This window comes from Sus scrofa, chromosome 15 (assembly GCF_054392235.1).
Source record: "Sus scrofa isolate SSC_HxYL_T2T_F1_AM1 chromosome 15, Sscrofa_HxYL_maternal_Yorkshire_Landrace_v2.0, whole genome shotgun sequence".
Classification (NCBI taxonomy): Eukaryota; Metazoa; Chordata; class Mammalia; order Artiodactyla; family Suidae; genus Sus; species Sus scrofa.
Genome location: NC_139397.1, coordinates 61,947,074 through 61,968,026, shown reverse-complemented (window position 1 = coordinate 61,968,026; position 20,953 = coordinate 61,947,074). Strand labels below are relative to the sequence as shown.

Sequence of the window (20,953 nt, the reverse complement as noted above, 5' to 3'; positions counted from 1 at the left end):
GGATGAATTCTAAAGCATCCAGACACCCCGGCCCTTTAGTCTAGACTTCAGGCAAACCCCTGCCCTTCGGCTATGGTAAAACTACCTATTTCGCTTTTGCTTTTATTATCAACTGTGTAAGACAGTCATGATTCATCAACAGTATGCATGCCAGCCCCTTTCAGGGGAGACATCTGTCTGGTGGTTTCAGCCTGATTTTGTTCCTAAATTCTGGAGCTGCTGTCAGGTGGGAACCTGCCAGGTGACAGGTTCACTGCCACTCTGGAAATTACAATAGTACAAGAAACACCTTATCCAGGCAAGGAAATCATTAAACCTGGTGGTTTGTGCGGTGGATTCTCAGGGCGACATTGGTGATTCTGAGAGGCAAAGTAGAATCCCTTATTGAAAAATGAAGAAAATTCGAGGAGAGCTCTACTTCCCTCTGCCTTCAAACATAGCTTTTTATTTTGAAGGCTGCCATCACCAGGCCTGTTGGCAAACTTACGAAGCAGCAAACGGAGTCAGAAATCCAGGACTTATAAGTTATGAAAAGAAAGCCTCAAAAAGGAGAATGGGAAACTGATCAGGTTATAATTCACACGGTAATTACCCAAGACCTGGCCACGGAACATCCACCAGGGTCGACTGGGGAGCGACAAAACATCTAAAATTCCAGCCTTGGCTACTTTTGCCGCGTTGCTGAGGGATTTGAAGGTTGAAAGTGAATCAGCTGAAATCTTCCACACTGTCCTATCAGGAATGGGAAGACATCAACAGCGGCCTCAATGTTTTTTGTTTTTACTAAGGAACTGAACTTCTCTGAGATCCAGTATCACCAACGCCATTAAGTCGCAGTAGCAAGATGAAAGGATAAAAATAAAAAGGGAAGGAGGCATAGTTTAGCGTGCACTGACCAAGAAAAACGGATCTTCCCCGCTCCCGACGCCGGAGGAGCTGTTGGGGGCACCCGGGTCCTTGGCCTGCGGCCGAAGTTGCAGCCGGGAAGCCCCTTCCCTCAGTGCAGGAGCTACCACTTTGGCGCCGTGGTGGGGGGATCCAGCGGGAGCGCCGAGCGCTTCAAAGGCCCGCCGCCGCCGCCGCCCCCGCCCGCGCGCGCGAGTAGTACGGTCCGAGGGGGCGGCTCCTGGGGCGCGGCTCCGCCGCAGCTGATGCGCGCCTCGCCGGCCCGGAGGCGGGAGCCGGGACGCTCGGACCCGGAGTCGCTGACCCGCCGAGCCGCTGAGCCGCCCCGCGGGCCCGGGCCCCGAGGAGGCCCCTGGAGAGGTGTCTTTCCAGCGAGAGTCGCCGGGTGCGGAGGCGCCGCTGCCGCACGTTCGGGAGGGAGGACGAGGAGAACGGGGCGCTGCCTGCCGGCGGAGAGGAAGCGCTCCACCCGGGCCCCCCGACGGCGCTCGTTTAACCACATCCGCGCCTCCACTGGAAGCGCGTCCGGCGCCTGTCACCGGTTCCCTCCATTTTGAAAGGGAAAAAAGGCTCTCCCCCTTCCCCTCCTCCTAGGAGCCGGAGCTGGAGGAGCCGCGCTCATGGCGTTCAGCCCCTGGCAGATCCTGTCCCCCGTGCAGTGGGCGAAATGGACATGGTCCGCGGTGCGCGGCGGGGGCGCCGGAGGGGACGAGGCCGGAGGGTCGGAGGGCGACCCCGAGGAGGAGGACTCGCAAGCCGAGACCAAATCCTTGAGTTTCAGGCAAGTACAGGCGTTCCTGCCGGGATGCAAACGCGCTGCCATCCATCCATCTGCGGCTCCTTCTGTGTGCGTGTGTGTGGTCGCCACCCGCGTATAACCGTGTTCATGCCAATGCTGCGTCCCTGCCCGTAACCAGGTCCCCGCTGTACATTCGGAAGTTCAGAATGTTCTGTCCTTCTGGGTGTTTTCTTCCTCCCGGTTTCAGTACGAGCTTTCTGAACCTAACCCAGAATCTGCAGTCTCCCCGCATCCCCGTCTGCCTCGGTCACTTCCTCTAAGCCCTGACCTACGCAGCCCCCTCCCCTGCGCGCGCGGACGGACACACACACACACACACACACACACACACACACACACACACACCCTACTCAGTAGAACTTAGGGCCCTCCCTTTGGTGGGGTGGGGGGAGAGTCGGCTCCCAGGCCCTCCTGGGGCCCCCACTGTGTCCGGAAAATGCAACCTGGGTAAAGAAGGTCGAGGGCGGTGACAGGCCCCTGGCAGCTGGTGAGAAATGGTGGTCTCTGCCGAGCTGTCACCCGTATGATTGCGGAAGGCAGGTGACAGCGTTTTCGGCGAGGCCGAATGAGTTCCAAATAGGTAAAGGCCTGGAGAAGAAAAAGGCATCATGGCGAGAAATGGCTTAATTTTTAGGGTGAGGGAGCAAGCTTGATTTTTAAATTAGGGTTCTTATGAGAAGAGGAGTCTATTGGAAAGTGCTTTTTGGGGGTTGTCAGGAAAGGATGACCTCAAAAATAAATGGTGCTGGAGAAAGGCTCCGGAGGATGGAGATTTCAGGGAGCCAGGAGGCCAGACAGCAGCCTAAGGAGGGCCCTGCTGGAAACCCCCCAAGCTGGTCCCGAAGGCCAGGCCCACTGAGGACCCGTGGGTTGTAAAATTAGACAAAAAACAAAAAACAAAACAAAAAGACGAAACTGGACTTTAGCCTTTGTGGATATGTAGACTATAAAGGGTGTCGGCAATACCGTTGAAAGTGGTAATTCCTCATTTTTCCTCCTTGGCAGCTCGGATTCTGAAGGTAATTTTGAGACCCCTGAAGCTGAAACGCCCATCAGATCACCTCTCAAAGAATCCTGTGATTCACAGCTGGGACTGGCAGGCCCCGGGGCCAAAACCCAAGGTAAAGGAAGATTTTCATTTTCTGCCTCTATTTGTTGTTGTTTAAAGTTTTGAAAATGCAAATGAGGGCAGGAAGAGTATTTTTTTAGAGCTCTTGGAACCAGGTTGGGATAGTTTCCTTACTGAGCAGGTGTGGTTTGAAAACACTTAGCTTTTTTGAAATGGTTTGGGGTTGGTTTTTCATGAGTGTGGTGGTCAGAGGCCTTCTTCCCTAAATAAGGTGGTGGGTACATTTGCAGTATAAGATTATCATTGTCAGAACATTTCTGATGGGCCTTTCCCCTTGGCCCCTGAAAAAACAAAAATGTACATGGCCATGCCATGGTGGGGGTATGCTAAGATTTGGCTTCATGCATTTCTCAGGCCAACTTGATTTCTACAGGGTGTGGCTGGATGCAAGAATTTTAGGTGGATTGACTTTGTTAGATAAAGCCAAATCTTAAGAGGCCATTTCATCTTCCATCAGGGATGGGTATGGGCTCTGCATCCACCTGAGACAGCCTGGCCCCTCAGAGCTCAACCTTGAGCCTGCCCTTCATCTCCAGAAGCTGCTCTTACACTTAATTAATAGAAACCCTTTTTGTCACACAGCCAGTTTTGAGTAAAATTTCCCCTGTCCTGGTCAAATTCATGTATCCACTTAGTAAATCAGGTGCACTGTGATTCAGCAGTGAAACCAAGCTAGTGTTGCAGAGGGAGGTGGATCTTGAGAGGTTCAGCAAAATGTGTATGTCAGCTTGTCTTAAGTATTGTGGAGAAGAGTAAAGCAAGGGAAGCAGGAGCAGAGTATGTGGGGGAGGAGGTAGGAGATGCTGAAGGCTGATGAGGGTCCTTATTGGTCAGGGGACTGGAGCAGAGCCTGGCAGGAAGATGGAGAGAACAGCTGTGCAGAGACCTGAGGCAAGAACTCTTCCAGCAGAGAGAAAGGCTCCTTCGAAGGTGTGAGGCTGTCCCAGCAGGGTGGCAGCATGTTCAAGGACCAGTGAAGGGGCTAGGGCTGCCACAGTGACCAGGCAGGGAGCAGTGGGAGCCGAAGTCATCCAGGTCCGGGGAGGTCTGTTGTACTGAGGCTTTGATTTTCTTTCTGAGAAGCTGTTGGAGGATGTGTTAGCTTTCTAGGGCTGCCTTTAAAAAGTGGCCCGGGGGTTCCCGTCGTGGCACAGTGGTTAACGAATCCGACTAGGAACCATGAGGTTGCGGGTTCAGTCCCTGCCCTTGCTCAGTGGGTTAACGATCCGGTGTTGCCGTGAGCTGTGGTGTAGGTTGCAGACGCGGCTTGGATCCCGTGTTGCTGTGGCTCTGGCGTAGGCCGGTGGCTACGGCTCCAATTTGACCCCTAGCCTGGGAACCTCCATTTGCCGCGGGAGCAGCCCAAGAAATAGCAAAAAGACAAAAAAAAAAAAAGTGGCCCAAACTGGGCAACCTCAAACAACAGAAATCTGTTCTTTCTGAGGGTCTGAAATCAGGGTGTTGGCTGGGCCCCCTTCCCTGCAGAGGTTCTAGGGAGGAATCTTGTTTCTTCTAGCCTCTGGTGGTTGCCAGCAGTTCTTGCTGTTCCTTGGCTGGACCCCCCATCTCTGCTTCCTTCATGACATGGCCCACTTCTCCCTGTATGTCTCTGTCTCTTGACATGGCTTTCTAATAAGGACACCAGTCACTGGATTTATGGACCACCCTAATCCAGGGTGACCTCATCTTAGCCGGATTCCATCTGCAAAGATACTATAGTTGATCCTTGAACATCGTGGACTTGAACTGCGAGGGTTTGCTCATCTGCAGTTATTTTTCAGTAAAATGTCCTACTGTATTACACGATCCATGGTTGGATGAATCCAGGGATGCAGAACGGCTGATATGGAGGGTTTTTGACTGTGCTGACTGGTGGGGGAGGGGAGTCAGCACCCTGAACCCTACTCCCACCCCAGCCCCGACATTTTTCAAGGAGTCAGCTGTTTTCCCAGATAAGGTCACATTCACAGGTATGGGGAGTTGGAACATCAACATATCTTTTGGAGGGAACACAGTTCAGCCCACAGCAGAGGACTTTGAACAGAGGAATGATGCTTTGACTTCTTCTTAAAAAGGCTAGCCGGCTGCTGTCTGGAGAAGAGACTCTAGGACCAACGTCCTTTTCACATGCTTTCTTTATTCCAGTGCCTGTCACTGTCACCTCTGGTGGCAACTAGAGCCAGCTTTCAGTTATCTAGTTTGGGGTCTGAACATGTTTTTATTCTCCCAACAGTCCCAAGTGTTTTCTTGCTTAGTAACTTCCTCCCAGGACACTTGGGGAAGTCAGGTTCTCAGAGCTGGACTTTGTGACAGAGCTGGAGTTACTGGGGAAATGATACCAGCTTTTGGTGATTTGGTTTTGCTGTAAAGGGTGAGCTCTATACTGGCTTCCCTGCCGAAAATGCAAGCAGTAGCCTCAGCTGGTCCTGGGCTGCTTTTTCCCCATCATCTCAGGCAGAGACCGCGTGGGAACAGGCTGGTTTGCGTGTTGGCGGAGCTGTATGTAGTGCTTGCTTTGCTTTGTAGCAGTCTCAGTGCTTCGTAGCTTCACTTTTCTTCTCTCAAGATTGGCAGATCAGAAGGGAGATCTGAAAGCTTGAAAGAACTGTTTTGTGGCCTTCCCCTCAAATTTAAATAAAGCTCACAAGATGCGTTAAGTAGCTGTTTGAAAGCCTCTTTGAATTGCTCAGCCTGGGCCGCCCTCTTCTTCACCATGATGAAAGCTGGTCCTCTGATTCATCCTGACAAATTCTTTGCTAATTGAATAGAGAGGCCCGTTTGGCCCAGGCCCCCAGCACCATACAGCCCCAATTGTTTGATCCTTCCCGTGCCATTGACTCATTTTTACAAGTTTTGTAGCTTCTAGCTCATACTTTCTTTTTCACTCTCTCTATAAGTTTTCCTTTTAGAGAGTCATGGACCAAGAAAGACCAAGAAATCAGATCATGATTGCAGGAAGCAACTGCCATGTATTATGAAATCTTTCCATTGAGGGTCTCTAAGTAATAGGATAGCATCCTGCCTTCCAGGGCTTCTTCTCCCCAATACCTCATCCAAATCCAGGGTCCCACTGATGGCCCTGTTGTGCATTCACAGTAAATGTGAAAATGCAACCAAGCACAGGTCTGACCACGGAAAGTATCAGTGGGCAAAAAAATTCCTGGAGTCTAGTGATGACCTCTAATTTCTTGGCCTGAATGGTCCTCTTTCTCCTTAAACTGTTGATTATTTGGCTCTTGGTAAAGTTAGTCTTTCATATTTCTGAGGGTCCAGGATGTGGTGGGACAGTAGGTGTGGATTGTATAAGACTGTGGTTTCTAAAGGATGATCTGTGACCTGGTTAGGGGTCAGAGTTCACATACATAAAAGATCTTGGTTTCCTGTTCCATAAGGACCCTCAAGTATATGGGCTGCATCCCATATACTGTACCCATGGCCCCCTATCCCAACCTCCATTTAATTCTTTGAACTCAAGGAAATATCCCTGTCTATTTTGAGTTCATTTTCTTTTATTAGAAGCTGTTTAGGGACTTAAAGTATCTGAACTCAGAGTTCCCGTTGTGACTCAGTGGGTTACAAACCTGACTAGTATCCTTGAGGACATGGGTTCAATCCCTGACCTTGCTCAGTGGGTTAAGGATCTGGCATTGATGTGAGCTGTGATGTAGTTTGCAGATGTGGCTCTGATCCTGCGTTGCTGTGGCTGTGACGTAGGCCGGCAGCTACTGCTCCAATTCCACCCCTAGCCTGAGAACTTCCCTATGCCACGGGTGTGGCCCTAGAAGGCAAAAAAAAAAAAAAGTGCTCCTTAAAAAAAAAAGTGTCTCTATACAGACATATCTCCATTTATTGCACTTTCCATATACTACATTTTTTACAAATTGAAGGTTTGTGGCATTGTCAGCTGAGGGTTATCATTTTTTAGCAATGAAATGTTTTTACTTGAGGTATATGTATATATATATATATTATTTTTGTAGACATAATGCTATTTATTGCACACTTAATAAATTACAGTAAAGTGTAAATATAACTTTTACATGCACTGAGAAACCAAAAAGACACACGCAACTTCATATATGACTCACTTTATTGCAGTAGTCAAGAACCAAATCCCCAATATTGCCAAAATATGCCTGTAATAACTCTTCTTGAGACAGAATTGTGCGCCATCCTAGGAATTAGTGGATGAGGTTGTGGGTTTTTTTTTTTTTTTTTGCTTTTTTTAGGGCTGCACCTGAGGCATGTGGAGGTTCCAGGCTAGGGGTCCAGTCAGAGCTCCAGCTCCTGACCTACACCACAGCCACAGCAACGCCAGATCCAAGCTGAGTCTGCGACCTACACCCCTGCTCACGGCAATGCCGGATCCTTAACCCACTGAGTGAAGCCAGAGAGCAAACTCGCAACTTCATGGTTCCTAGTTGGATTCATTTCTGCTGCGCCATGACAAGAACTCCCTGGGTTTTTTTTTAAAGCACATAATGAAACCAGTTTCAAGCTAACTGGTAAAATAAACTGTAGGCAAAGACGTTTCTTGAATGAACCAGAAGGTGGCTAAAGTGTTTGGGCCAATAGTTCTGTGTTTGCTATCTGTCTGTCTCTGCAAAGGGTGTTTAAGTTGCTGGTGTTACTGTTCTTCCTCTTTTCTGGGAGATCATCAGTGAGGAAACATCACCTAGGAAAGAACTTTTGAAAGGTATAATCTCAAGTTCATCTCTCTGTCTCTTTTTGGTGCTAATGGATTGTAGTTTTGTCCAGTGTTTAGATTATAAAAGCAAAAGCTGCATCATATGTCCTGTGTTAATTGAGGCCTCCCCCAACACACACACACACGCACACCCACACGCACCTGCACGCACACACGCAGCCCCTTTATTTACAGATTGTTATCTTTCTCTGAGAAAGGGAATTTTAATTCACGCTGAAGCTCTCCCATACCCTTGGAACAGCTACCCTGTTTGATGTGTTAATGAGATGCCTAGGTATTCCAAACACACATTGTAGTCCTCCAGAATAGGAGGAGAGAGATAAACAGGATCAATCCACTGCTGGAGGCCTGTGGGGACTGCAGAGTTGTTTGTTGACAGTTTGGGTAAGTCTAAATCAGGCATCAGCCAGCAGTGGCTCATGGGCCAAATGTGGCCAGCTGTTGCCTGTTACTGTTTTAAGCTAAGAACTTTCTACATTTTATAATAGTTGAAAAAAAATATTTTGTGACATATGAAAATTATATGAAATTCAAACTTCGGGGCCTAAAAAGGTTTTGTTGGAATGCAGCCACCCTAAGTGCATTTAGGTGTTGTCTGGCTGCTTTCACACTAAGATAACAGGGTTGAGTATGCAGAACAGAGACAGAATGGCTGGCAAAAGCCTAAAATATTTATTGTTTGGCTCTTTACAGGAAAGTTTGCCAACCTAGATCCATGCTTACAGTAATTTTGGTAAATTTATAAAGTTTAAGTAAGTAAGCTTTAATTTAAAAAAAGCTACAAGGAGTACCTGCTGTGGCTCAGTGGGTTAGAATCTGACTGCAGTGGCTCACGTTGCTGCCAAGGCACAGGTTCCATCCCCGGCCCTGCCCAGTGGGTTAAAGGATCTGTCTTTGCTGCAAACTGCAGTGGAGGTCACAGCTGCAACTTAGATTCAGTCCCTGGGCTAGGAACTTCCATATGCCGTGGATGCAGCCATAAAAAAAATAAATAAATAAATAAATAAAATTTAAAAAATTTAAAAAGCTGCAAGGGGGTGTTACCTGGAAGTCTTCAGTGATCAGGACTTGGCACTTTTACCACTGTGGCTCAGGTTCAATCCCTGGTCTGGGAACTGAGATCCCACATCCAGCCACTGCACACCACGGCCAAGAAAAATTTTTATTTTTTATTTATTTTATTTTTTTTTAAAAGAAAACCTACAAGGCTCTACCTCATTAATTAACAAATTTACAGTGGGTGCTGATTGCCATTGCTATAGGCCTGAATGGTCAAGTAAGGCTTTAGGGAGAGACTGATTTGCTCTGGTTTCAGACTTGCATTTCCCTGAGCATCAAATAAGGCAGTATAGCTTACTTTGATAGCTTCTGGTGGCACAGGCATTTTCTCTGCCCTCTGTGTGTATGTGGGTGGGGCGGGCAGCCCTGCTAAAATGATGTTGTTCCACTTAATGCTCCACCTAAGAAATGGATGTGGTCTAAAGCCATTTAACCATTTAAAGAGCAATTGTATATATAAAAAAGAAAATATATATATGTGTGTATATATATGACTGGGTCACTTTGTACAGAACTGGCATAACTTGTAAATTAACTATACTTTAAGAAAAAAAAATGTTAATAAAGAGCAATCATAGTATTCTTTTCAAGTGACCAGTACTACTTTTCTTAGGAAACCCTAGCAATATAAACCATTTTGTCACAGTCTCTTAAACTCAGATCACTATGGAAAGATATGGTTATCCACCCAAAACAGCCATCTCTGTGGGTACTTGATAACTGAGGGTTGCTGGATTGTCTGGTAACTGTGTTAATGCTGGGCCCAGGAAGGGTTTGCTGCTTGTAAGCTCAAGGCCTTGCCCTCACCTTTCAGTGAGGTGAACCTAATCTTATGGGCTCGCACACACATGGTTGGAGTCCCAGGGGCTGGATTCATGGTGGCCAAACTCGCAAGAATATAGTACCCCAGTGGAGTAGTGCATTAACTCACAGCTGAAAAAAAAATGTACCTTGGCACTTCTGTGTGGCAGCTGCAGAGGGTCTCCTAGCCAGTCCAGGGACCCACTTCCCTGTGTCATTGCTGGAAATACGACAGCACGTTCTTCATTTCCAGCTTTCCCACTGCGTGATTCCAACTTGACATGCTACCAGCTTTGTTTCAGCTGTATTTATTGAGTGTATGGAAAGCAGGTTGGTTTTTTTTAAGGCATCTTACTCGATTTTATAACAATGATGCCAAGAGATAGGACACATGTGATTTCCAGTCTGAAAACTGAGACATGGAGGCCAGACCCTTTACTGCTAATAGTACAGTAGGGTTTTACTTCAGCTTCTTTTAAGAGCACACTCCCAGAGCTTTTTGGAGCATAGTATACAGCTTCTCTCCACAGGGAATGTATGAATCTCTCTTCACTGACTTAAGACTTATCAGGGGAAATAAAGGTTCTTAACGTGTTGCCAAGACAGAGAATGTGTTGGGGGAAAGCATCTTTAGTATCTTGTTGAATGATAGTAATTAAAAAAAAAAGTCGGCAGAGGAGTTCCTGTCATGGCTCAATGGTAACGAACCCGACTGGTATCCATGAGGATGCGGGTTCAATCCCAGGCCTTGATCAATGGGTTAAGGATCAAGCATTGCCATGAGCTGTGATGTAGGTCACAGACTTGGCTCGGATCCAGCGTGGCTGTGGCTGTGGTGTGGGCTGGCAGCTGCAGTTCCGATTCTACCCCTAGCGTGGGAACTTCCATATGCTGCAGGCGTGGTCCTAAAAAGATTAAAAAAAAAAAAAATCAGCAGGGATTCCATCTTTCACATGAGTGAACTTAGCATCCAGAATGTAGGAAGTATATATGTATTTTAGGAGTTTTGAACATCATAAGTTTACAGTACAATTTAGACATTGAGTTGGGGGGTGGGGTGGGAAGAAAAGGCATCACTGGGTAAGCAGTGCTGTTGGAGTGAAAACATTGTGCTTCCTTAATGCTTCAGCTTGTCAGTGAGAGAGAGGGAGGGGGGAGTAGAACACATTCATCCCAGTGCTGGCTTCCCTTCCCACCTTGTGTGGGTGTCATGTGTGGGTGAGGAGAGGCAGGTGCCTGGAGATGGGTGCAGCCTCCTGGGACTCTGCACCTATTTTGGTTAGAAAGAAGAATTTCAGAGGAGTTTATGTTGTGGCTCAGCATAGTGTTCGTGAGGATGTGGGTTCCATCCCTGGCCTCACTCATTGGGTTAAGGATCCCAAGTGGCCACAAGCTGTAGGTCGCAGATTTGGCTTGGATCCGGCATTGCTGTGGCCTAGGTCTCAGCTGCAGCTCTGATTTGAGCTAGCCTGGGAACTTCCATATACCATGGGTGTGGCCCCAAAAAGAGAGTGAGGGAGGTGGAGGGTGGGAAGGAAGGAAGGAAAGAAAGAAAAAGAGAGAGAGAAAGAAAAAGACAGGGGGAGAGAAAGGGAGAGAGGGAGAGAGAGGAAGAGGGAGAGAAAAGGAGAGAGAGCAAGGGAGAGAAAGGAAGGGAGGGAGGGAAGTTTCTAAGAGGCTGGTATTAGTTATCTGTTGCTACATAACAGCACCAACACTTATTAGCAGCTTGAAACAATAAACATTTATTACCTTGTGTAGTTTGCGTAGGTCTGGGATCTGGGAGCAGCCTGGCTGGGTGGTCTGGCTTGGGGTTGCTTGTGAGGATGCAGTCCGGACCCTAGCTAGGACTGTTGTCATCTGAAGGCCTGCCTGGGGCCAGAGGACCCTTCTTCAGGCAGCTACCCATGCCTGGCATGTTGTCACTGGGCATTGATGGGAGGCCTCTGGTTTTTACCATGTGGGTGGACCTCTCTCCCCTAAAAAGCAAAAAAAAAAAAAAAAAAAGAAAAAAAAAGGGCGTTCTCATTGTGGCTCAGTGGAAAAGCATCCAACTAGTAACCATAAGGTTGTGGGTTCAATCCCTGGCCTCTCTCAGTTGGTGAAGAATCCGGCATTGTTGGGAGCTGTGGTGTAGGTCGCAGACGCGGCTCAGATCTGGCATTGCTGTGGTTGTGGTGTAGGCCCGTGGCTACAGCTCCAATTCGACCCCTAGCCTGGGAACCTCCATCCATATGCTGTGGGTGCGGCTCTAAAAAGCAAAAAAAAAAAAAAAGGCCTTTTGAGCATGCCAGTTGTCATACCTCTAAGATGGTTCATATTCTTGGCTGCATCTGTTGTGGGAAAGAAGAGTGATGTCATTTTTTCACCTCTTTCTGTAAATAGAATTTATCTAGCACATTGTAGGCTTCCTCAAGAAAAATGTAAAAATCCCAAACTGACGTGATGGTGAGACCTACCACCTCTGTTAAGTAGGCATTTCTACAAGTGGCATACCTAAGAGACTAGTTAAAGCATTTTCTGAAATATAAGTCTACGATGTAGTAGAACATTATATAGAAATTGCAGGACCTGCTCCTGCTGTTACCTTTGAGTCTCTTTGTTCTCTCTGTCTCTTTTTTAAACACTTGTATTGAGATATAATTCACATGCCAGACAGATTACCCATTTAAAGGCTGTGCAATTCAAACGTTTTTTTTTTTCTTTTGGGGGCTGTACCTGCATCACATGGAAGTTCCCACGCTAGGGGTAAAATTGGAGCTGCAGCTCCCAGCCTACACAACAGCCACAACAACACTGGATCCAAGCCTCATCTGTGACCTATGCCACAGCTCACAGCAATGCCAAATCCTTAACCCCTGAGCAAGGCCAGGGATTGAACCCGCATCCTCACAGACACTATGTCGGGTTCTCAACCTGCTGAGCTACAACAGGGACTCTTAAGATTTTCTCTTTCTCTCTCTTTTTTTTTTTTTTTTTGGTCACCCCACAGAATTTGGAGTTCCCAGGCCAGGGATCAGATCTGAGCCACAGTTGTGACCTAGTCATTGCAGCAATTCCAGATCTTTATCCTTAACCCACTGTGCTGGGCCAGGGATTGAACCAGCATCCCAGGGCTCCAGAGACCCTGCCAGTCTGGTTGCATGCCAGTGAAAACTCCTCAAAGATTTTTAATATATTAACAGAGTTTTGCAACTATCACCTCAGTCTGATTTTAAGAATATTTTATCCCCCCCCACCCCTCCCACCCCGATCCTAGGCTACTGATAATCTACTTTGTCTCAATGGATTTGCTTTTCTGGACATTTCATATAAATGGAATTATTCAATATGTCGTCTGTTCCGACTGGCTCAGTTCACTTAATATCTTTCCAAGGTTCGTCCTTATTGTGGATGAACTTTATTCCTTTTTTTTACTGCTGATTAATAAACTGCTGTATGAATAAACCATATTTTATTTACCCATTCATCAGTTGATGGACATTATTTCCACTTTGGGGCTTATTATGAATAACGCTGTTATGGATAGTTGTGTTCAAGTTTTTGTGTCAGGGTATGTTTTCATTTCTCTTTGGTGGGTATCTAGTATGGGATTGTCAGGTGGTAAGGTAACCATTTCTAACACTTTGAGGAACTGTCAAATTATTTTCTAGAGTGGCTACGCCATTTTACATTCCCACCATCAGTGTAGGGGGCTTTCAGTTTCTCTATATCCTCACCGATTTTTAGGATCTGTTTGATTGTAGCTATCTTAATAAATGTGAAGTAGGATCTCCTTGTAGTTTTGACCTGTGTTTGCCTGATGGCTAACAATGTTGAGCATCTTTCCATGTACTTGTTGGCTGTTTGTATATCTTTTTTAGCAGGATGTTTATTCAGATTTTTTGCCTGTTTTTTAATTGGGTTGTTTAAGTTATTTAAGCATATTTATGGAGTCTAAATACAAATCCCTTATCAGATATGTATCATCAGAATGAGACATCCCTCATTCTGGGGGTTGTCTTTTCACTCTTTTGGTGATTTTATTTGAAGTGTAAAAGTTTTTCACTTTGATGAAGTTCAGTTTATCTGTCTTTTCTTTTGTTCCTTGTGCTTTTGGTGTCATATCAAGAAAGCTTTGCCTAATGCATGGCCACAGAGATTTCCTCCTATGTTTTCTTCTAAGAGTTTTATAGTTTGAGCTCTTACATTTAGGTCTTTGATCAGTGTTAGTTACTTTTTGTATATGTTGTGAGGAAGTGGTGCAACTTCATTCTTTTGCATGTGGATATCCAGTTGCTCCGGCACCAGGTGTTAAAAAGACTCTTTTATCCCCTATTAGGTTGTTTGCACCCTTTTCAAGAATCAGTTGACCATAGATATAAGCATTGAACTTTTGATTCTGTTTAATTGATCTATATGTTGATCCTTATGCACACTGCCTTGATTATGGTAGCTTTGTAGTAAGTTTTGAAATCAGGAGATGTGAGTTCTTTTTATTCCAAGTTGTTTTAGCTATTCTAGGTCCATTACATTTCCATATGAACTTTAGGATCACCTTGTTAATTTTTCAAAGAAGCCAGCTGGAATTTCGATAGAGATTGTAAGATTAAATATATGGATAAATTTGGGGAGTATTGTCATTTTAATAGTAGTAAATCTTCTAATCCATGAACATGGTGTGCCCTTCCATTTATTTAGCTCTTTAATTTTTTCAAATAGTTTTTTTTTTTTTTTTTGTCTTTTGTCTTTTTTTGTTGTTGTTGTTACTGTTGCTATTTCTTGGGCCGCTTCCGCGGCATATGGAGGTTCCCAGGCTAGGGGTCGAATTGGAGCTGTAGCCACCGGCCTACGCCAGAGCCACAGCAACGCAGGATCCGAGCCGCGTCTGCAACCTACACCATAGCTCACGGCAACGCCGGATCGTCAACCCACTGAGCAAGGGCAGGGATCGAACCCGCAACCTCATGGTTCCTAGTCGGATTCGTTAACCACTGCGCCACGACGGGAACTCCCTCAAATAGTTTTTTGTAATTTTTATAATACAAGTCTTGTACTTTTAAAATTTATTTCTAAGTATTTTATTCTTTTTTGATACTATTATACATGGATTTGTTTTCATATTTTGTTTTTGGATTTTTCATCACAAGAGAATAGAAATACAATTGATATTTGTAGAGCCTTTGTTGTTTTGTGGGTTTTGGGGTTTTTTGGCTGCATCCATGGCATGCAGAAATTCCTGGGCCCAGGATTGAACCCGAGCCACAGCACCAACCCAAGCCATTGCAATGACAACACCAGATCCTTAACCCACTGTGCCACAAGGGAACTCCCAGAGCCTTTGTTCTTGCTACTAGGTAAGACTGTATTTCTCTACTGTCCTTATGACACAGCTCAGATTACAGAATGTTCTTATCATAGAAAGTTCTATAAGTCTGTTGGGCATTGCATCCCTTGACCCTTATCTGCATGTTAAAATCATCTTTTAACAAGTGCCCAGGGCCCTTCACCAGACCAACTAAATGAGGATAAGGCCCGAGAACTGTATTTTTTTTTTTTTAAAGCTCCCTAAGGCGATTTGGAGCATTTTTGAACTATTGCACTAAATGCATCCATTTCCACCACAGGAACATCTGTCCTTCATCTGTCTATCTGTCAGGCATTCCAGTGTGTCCACCACCAGCACTGCACAGCCCACCCACCTCATGCTCTTTTTCCTATAGTACATTGTTCCGTTTCTGTCTTAAACTACTGCCATTTGCTCACCAATTTTACACTTGCTGATGCAGCCAAGCTTTGATTATACTTTTTTTTTTTTTCGTTTTTAGGGCCACACCTATGGCATATGGAGGTTCCCAGACTAGGGGTCGAATTAGAGCTGTAGCCACCAGGCTACGCCACAGCCACAGCAATGCCAGATCTGAGGTGTGTCTGCGACCTACACCACAACTCATGGCAATGCCGGATCCTTAACCCACTGAGCAAGGCTAGGGATCAAACCTGTATCCTCATGGATGCTAGTCAGAGTCATTTCCACTGAAGCACGATGGGAACTCAGATTATTCTCTTCCTGCTTCGCTTAGAGAAAAGTTTTGTCTGATTGCACTGTGCACCAGTATTGTGTTAAGTGACCTTTTAGCTTCTGTGACAGGCTTTGTCTGTAGGGTAGTTTTCTGAAACCAAGTTTACAGAGCAGTCAAGGGCTTCAAGGCACTGTCTTGGGTGGGATGGAAACGGATTGGGGCTTGTGTTCCTCTGCCTTTTGCTGGGGAAGGGGGACGAGGGTGCCTGGGAAGAGAGGGAACTTGTCTTGAACTCTCTAGAAATAGGTATGTTATATGTAGCTTTTGAAAATCATCTAAATAATATTCATTGTAGACACAAAGTAGAGAATCCATATAAGCAAATAAGAGAGGAAAAAAAGAATAAAAATCAGTCACAGTTCCAATTCAAGGGATGAGCTATTAGAAAAATTAGTGTAGGAGTTCCCATTGTGGCTCAGCAGGTGAAGAACCTGATATTGTCTCTACGAGGACACGGGTTCGATCCCTGGACTCACTCGGTGGGTTAAGGATCCAACATTGCTGCTAGCCGTGGTGTAGGTTGCAGATGCAGCTCAGATCCAGTGTTGCTATGGCTGTGGTGTAGACTGGCAGCTACAGCCCCGATTCTACCTCTAGCTTGGGAGCTTCCATATGCCACAGGTATGGCCGTAAAAAAGGAAAAAAAAAATTATCTTGGTACAGAAAGCTTCTTTCCACTTTCCTCCAAAGGCAGTCAGTCACTGGGAATTTTCCTCTTCATGTGTAAGTCTTCTGTCTTTAGAACCAACTGAAGAAGGTCCCACACCTTGTGTACTGTTCTTCCCCCTGCTTTTCCCACCTTAGAGAACATCCCATTTCAGCACATAGAGGTCCACGTATTGTTTGACAGTCGCATAGTATTCCCAGGTCATGCTGCCCCTTAAATCATCTGTCCTGCCCTGTGGTACTTTGGAATGGCCCCAGAGTGTGTGGGAATGTCCTCATCCTTGTACCTGAGTGTGGTTGGCCCTCTCTGTGAGCATAGTTAAAACTCCTAGCTGTGGAGATCATGAGATTAAAGCATCTGGTCGGTTTGGATTAGGGTAGGTGCTCTCAGTCTTTCAGGTGGTCGCACATCCACTTCCCCACACACGGCTGAGTGTGCCAGCTGGCCGCTCGCTTGGCCCCTGGGACTGAGCGTCCAATGTATTTTAATTTTTACAAGTCTGATGGGTTAGAAACATATCCTGTTAATTGTGTGAAAGTGAGCACATTTTCCCACTTTTTCATTTTTTATTTGTTTGTTTATTTTTCAGGGCCGCACCTGCAGCATATGGAGGTTTCCAGGCTAGGGGTCCAATAGGAGCTACAAGTGCAGGCCTACACCACAGCCACACCAACATGAGATCCAAGCCACATCTGCGACCTACACAGCTCACGGCAATGCCGGATCCTTAACCCAGTGAGCAAGGCCAGGGGTCAAACCCAGATTCTCATGGGCACTATGTTGGGTCCTTAACCTGTTGAGCCACAACGGGAACTCCCAAATGAAGGTTCTTGAAGTGCCTGACAGTCACTAGAAGAGAAGGGCCCCGTGTGAGCAGGGAGTGGAGAAGGGTGTGCAGACTGGGCCACACAGTTTGGCTGCTTCCTGACCTTATGCCACCCTCTGCCCAGCAGAACCCAGACCATCCTCCAGAGGAGGAAAGCCTTTACCCAGGCCTGTTCCTGGGAGGCCTGACTTCCCATGGGGGCGGTCTGTCCGAGTGTCCCTTCCTCCCACTCCAGTGCCCTGTCGGGACCACCCCCACCGGCTTTCACGGACTTTGGTGTCCCTTAGGGCCCTGCCACCCGCCCTTCAGTCCAGTCTTAATGTCACCTTATCTGGAGCCAGCGACTGCCTTCTGTTTAAACAATTTAAATCAGTGTTTTGGTGAGTGTGCCCTCTCAGACATTTAGTCCACACTTGAAATTGCTTAAAACGGCTCTTGCAGCATGCCTTTGGAATGTTCTCAGGGGGTGACGAGCTTTCTTCTTTGATGATGAGCTTTTTCTCTCCCAGTAGCGTAAGAGTATTTAGACCCCAGTGTCATGACTGGGGGGAGATGGAGGTTGTAACCCTCAAGTACTGAGAGGAGTCCTTTCGAGGACCCTAAAAATGGTCCTAAACTGCAGTCTTCTGCTCGGTGGTTTCTAGGTCCAGGCTATAAGGAAGGCTGTGGATTTTCTCTCCCGTGGAAAAGCCTCTGGTGTTTTTCATCGAATTTCAGGGGCTTCATGGACCTTCTGAAAGTTTCTCTGAGAACCCTTCTTCCTGAATTACTGTAAAGGCATTCATTTTCAGAGATTTTGTATTAACCTCAGAGTCAGACCTGTGTCTTTTAGTCTTGGATGCACTAAAACTGTTTAGATTTTGAGCTTAGGAGGAGGCCAGTGTCACACGGGAGGGCTGTTTACATTTTGGCAGCTTTGTCATTTTTCATATCCAGTATTTTGAAGCCCACAGAAGGGGCCTCATGTAGCTAAAGGAGAGAAGTGATGGGCAGATCTACTAGGAGCCTGCAGACAACGTTTAGCAAAAAGTTAAATTCTGAGGGGGGGAAAAATCAAGCATATTTGAGAAAAAGGCCAAATCCGAAGTGTTAATATACAATGTTTCCCCTGTGGTTGCTGTTTTATCTCCTCTTAAATGAGATTATCCGCATGGAAGCAGCGAGCAGAGCAGGTTCTCAGCATATCGTAGCTGAATACGTTTCTGAGTTGCAAAAATATTTTGTATTCATGGCATTTCTCCCCTTCTGAGGTTTTCAAGGTTTTTCATAAACTTGTATTTTAACCCAGTCTATTTTCAAAATACCAGAGTGCATACCAGAATGTCAAGCTGTTACTTGAGTGTTTAAAATCTTGGCATTCTGTGCCTTTTCTTTTAGAAATATTATAAAGTGGGGGGAGGGGAGGGAAAAAAATCTCTTCTTACATGAGAATAGTCTACATCCTGAAAAAGCATAAAAGGCATCTACTGCTTCAGAGCATCACACGTTTTAGATCTAGAAGAGGCAGCTTGTTGAAAGGAAGAGTTTCATTAACAGCAACAGACTCGGCAGAAGTGGAAATGTTGGTCTATTTTTGGATTTCCTCTGTGCTCGCTTTGAATTCATCTCCTGATCTCCGTTCTGTCTTCGTTCACCCAGCCGCCAGGCAATGCTGTGCTTGTCAGAATCATCCAGACTCATCAGACTCATTCCAGGGAGAACGCTGATCAGCTGATCGGTGCCCTGGAGGAAGGTTTTGAAGGATTTTTGGTGAAATGGAAGGATGAATAGAGGGAGGTCAGTTACATAGCAGTGTTCTCAGACGAAAGCAAGGGCCGATAGCCCAGGTTAGAGCTCCCATCTGAACTGGAACCTGCGGACACTTTGGGTGTTTTACTTCTCACTGAGTTAGTTACTGGTGGCCGGATGCTTGCAAGTTAGGTTCTGTTGCAGGGCAGACCTGGGCATGTGGGGTCTGCTGGTACCCAGACTCTTGCTGATGGAGAGTGCACATGCTAATAAAATTTTACTCAAAAAATGTCTTTTCCAGATAGGTGAGAAGTGAGGTTTTTTTTTCCCTTTGTCTTATTTTTTGCTTTGTAGGGCCGCACCTGTAGCATGTGGATGTTCCTAGGCTAGGGGTTGAATAAGAACTGTAGCTGCTGTCCTACACCACAGCCACAGCAATGTGGGATCTGAGCTGCACATATGACCTACACTGCAGCTCAGAGCAACGCTAGATCCTTACCCCACTGAGCAAGGCCAGGGATTGAACCTACATCTTCATGGATACCGGTCAGTTTCTTAAGCCACTGAGCCACAGTGGGAACTCTGGCCCTGCCCTTTTCTGAGGGAGGGGATTAGGGCAGAAATTGAGAGCCAAGAGAGAGTAAGTGAATGAGTACCCTGTGGGTTTCCCCTTGGTCTCTGGGAGGCATGGGAGTGATGGTGAAGGAATCAGGAAAGGGACAAAAGGTTCCAGGAAAGGAAAGGGCCACTGGGTTGGAGCCACTGTCCTCTCCTGTCTCAGCCTCCCTTGTCCCGTATCTCAGGCCTGTGGGAAGGACACAGAGCCCCCAGGTATTGATGCCTAGGGCTCCCCTGAGGGAGTGTTAAGGTTAGTGGCAAGGAGAGGAGAATGGGAGAGAAAGTCATGTGACAAAAGACAATTTTTTTTTGTATTGTCATCAGCTTCCCATGGCACATGCAAAAGTGGAACCTCTGTGTTCCCTTGGCCCAGATTAAGTCATTGTCCAGATTTTCCCAGACCTGTGTCCACTCACTATCCTTTTATCTTCTTTCTTTCTTTCGGGCCACACACGTGGCATATCGAGGTTCCCAGGCTAGGGGTTGAATCAGAGCTACAGATGCCAGCTTACGCCATGGCCACAGGAATGCAGGATCTGAGCCACGTCTGAGACATACACCACAGTTCACGGCAATACCGGATCCTTAATCCACTGAGCGGGGCCAGGGGTCAAACCTGTATCCTCATGAATGCTAGTCAGATTCGTTGCTGCTGAGCCATGACAGGAATTCCCCTTTATCTTTTTTTTTTTTTTTTTTTTGCTTAAGTATTTGTAAAACAAATTCGAAGTATCATATCACAGATATCTCAGTATACGTCTCTAAAATGTTTGGGCGCTTTCCTATGTAGCTGTGATGTCATTCTTTAACAGTATTAGTCTTTTGGGGACCAGAGATCGCTACCCAATATTCCATGATAATCTCTGTGGGAAAAGAATCTGAGAGAATGGATGTGTGTCTGTCTGTGACTGGGTCACTTTGCTGTACAGCAGAAATTATCACAACCTTGTAAATTAATTAAACTTCAATAAAACTTCAATAGCCCTGGGGGACAGAAAACCCCACCTTTGTAAATTAAAAACTCTTTTAATTTACAGAGGCAGTTAAACGTCAAGTTTTATTCTAAATTAATCTTTTTCAGGTATACTTTCTTTTTTTAGGAAAAAAGGTAACCAACCTCTTAAAAATTTAGATTGATTGTTGTATAGCCCTGAGAACTATGTCTAGATACTTACATCACAACACAACAATGGGAGGGAAAAGTATGTATACATGTATGTGTAACTTGGTCCCCATGCTGTACAGCAGAAAAAAAAAAAATTAGATTGAGTTCCCCAGGGACTCCGCAGTTTAAGGATCTGGCTTTGTCACTGCTGTGGCTTTGGTGGCTGCTGTGGCACCAGTTCGATCCCTGATGTGGGAACTCCACATGCTATGGGCACGGCCAAAAAAATTAGATTAAAAGATGCTAAGGTTCAAAGATGAACGTGTAGGAGGGAGCTACTTTACAGGAGGTGGTAGCCGATGTGACTTTGAAGGTGATCTCTTCATGGCTTCCATCATGTCAAGTACTGTTCACAGTCCTCTGCACGTACCGACTTCATACTCAGCATCGCTGCTTCGGAGTCCCAAACAGCTCTCGGTGTCCGGGGCTGGCCTTGCAGCCCCCTCTGCCAGCCCCCAGGCTCTTCATCTGGTATCCCCAGACTT

General features: G+C 46.2%; 1 protein-coding gene across 27 annotated transcripts in view; it reads left to right on the top strand.

Annotated features, from left to right (window-relative positions):
• The window catches only part of TACC1 (transforming acidic coiled-coil containing protein 1), a 112,252-nt gene that overhangs the window by 50,817 nt on the left and 40,482 nt on the right, over positions 1–20,953 (top strand). For 13 of the 27 annotated variants that reach the window (XR_014830458.1, XM_021075683.2, XM_021075678.2 and 10 more), the window contains 2 exons: positions 1,501–1,687; positions 2,711–2,826. The exons of 1 other annotated variant lie outside the window; for it this stretch is intronic. Coding sequence is in view for 22 of the 26 variants with exons in the window: in XM_021075683.2 (XP_020931342.2) it covers positions 1,501–1,687; positions 2,711–2,826 (303 nt within the window). In the remaining 4 variants the exon portion in view is untranslated. Of the gene's footprint in view, positions 1–1,146; positions 1,688–2,022; positions 2,286–2,710; positions 2,827–20,953 lie in introns of those variants that run through there. 13 more of the 27 variants (XM_085001097.1, XM_021075694.2, XM_085001100.1 and 10 more) reach the window with 6 other exon arrangements.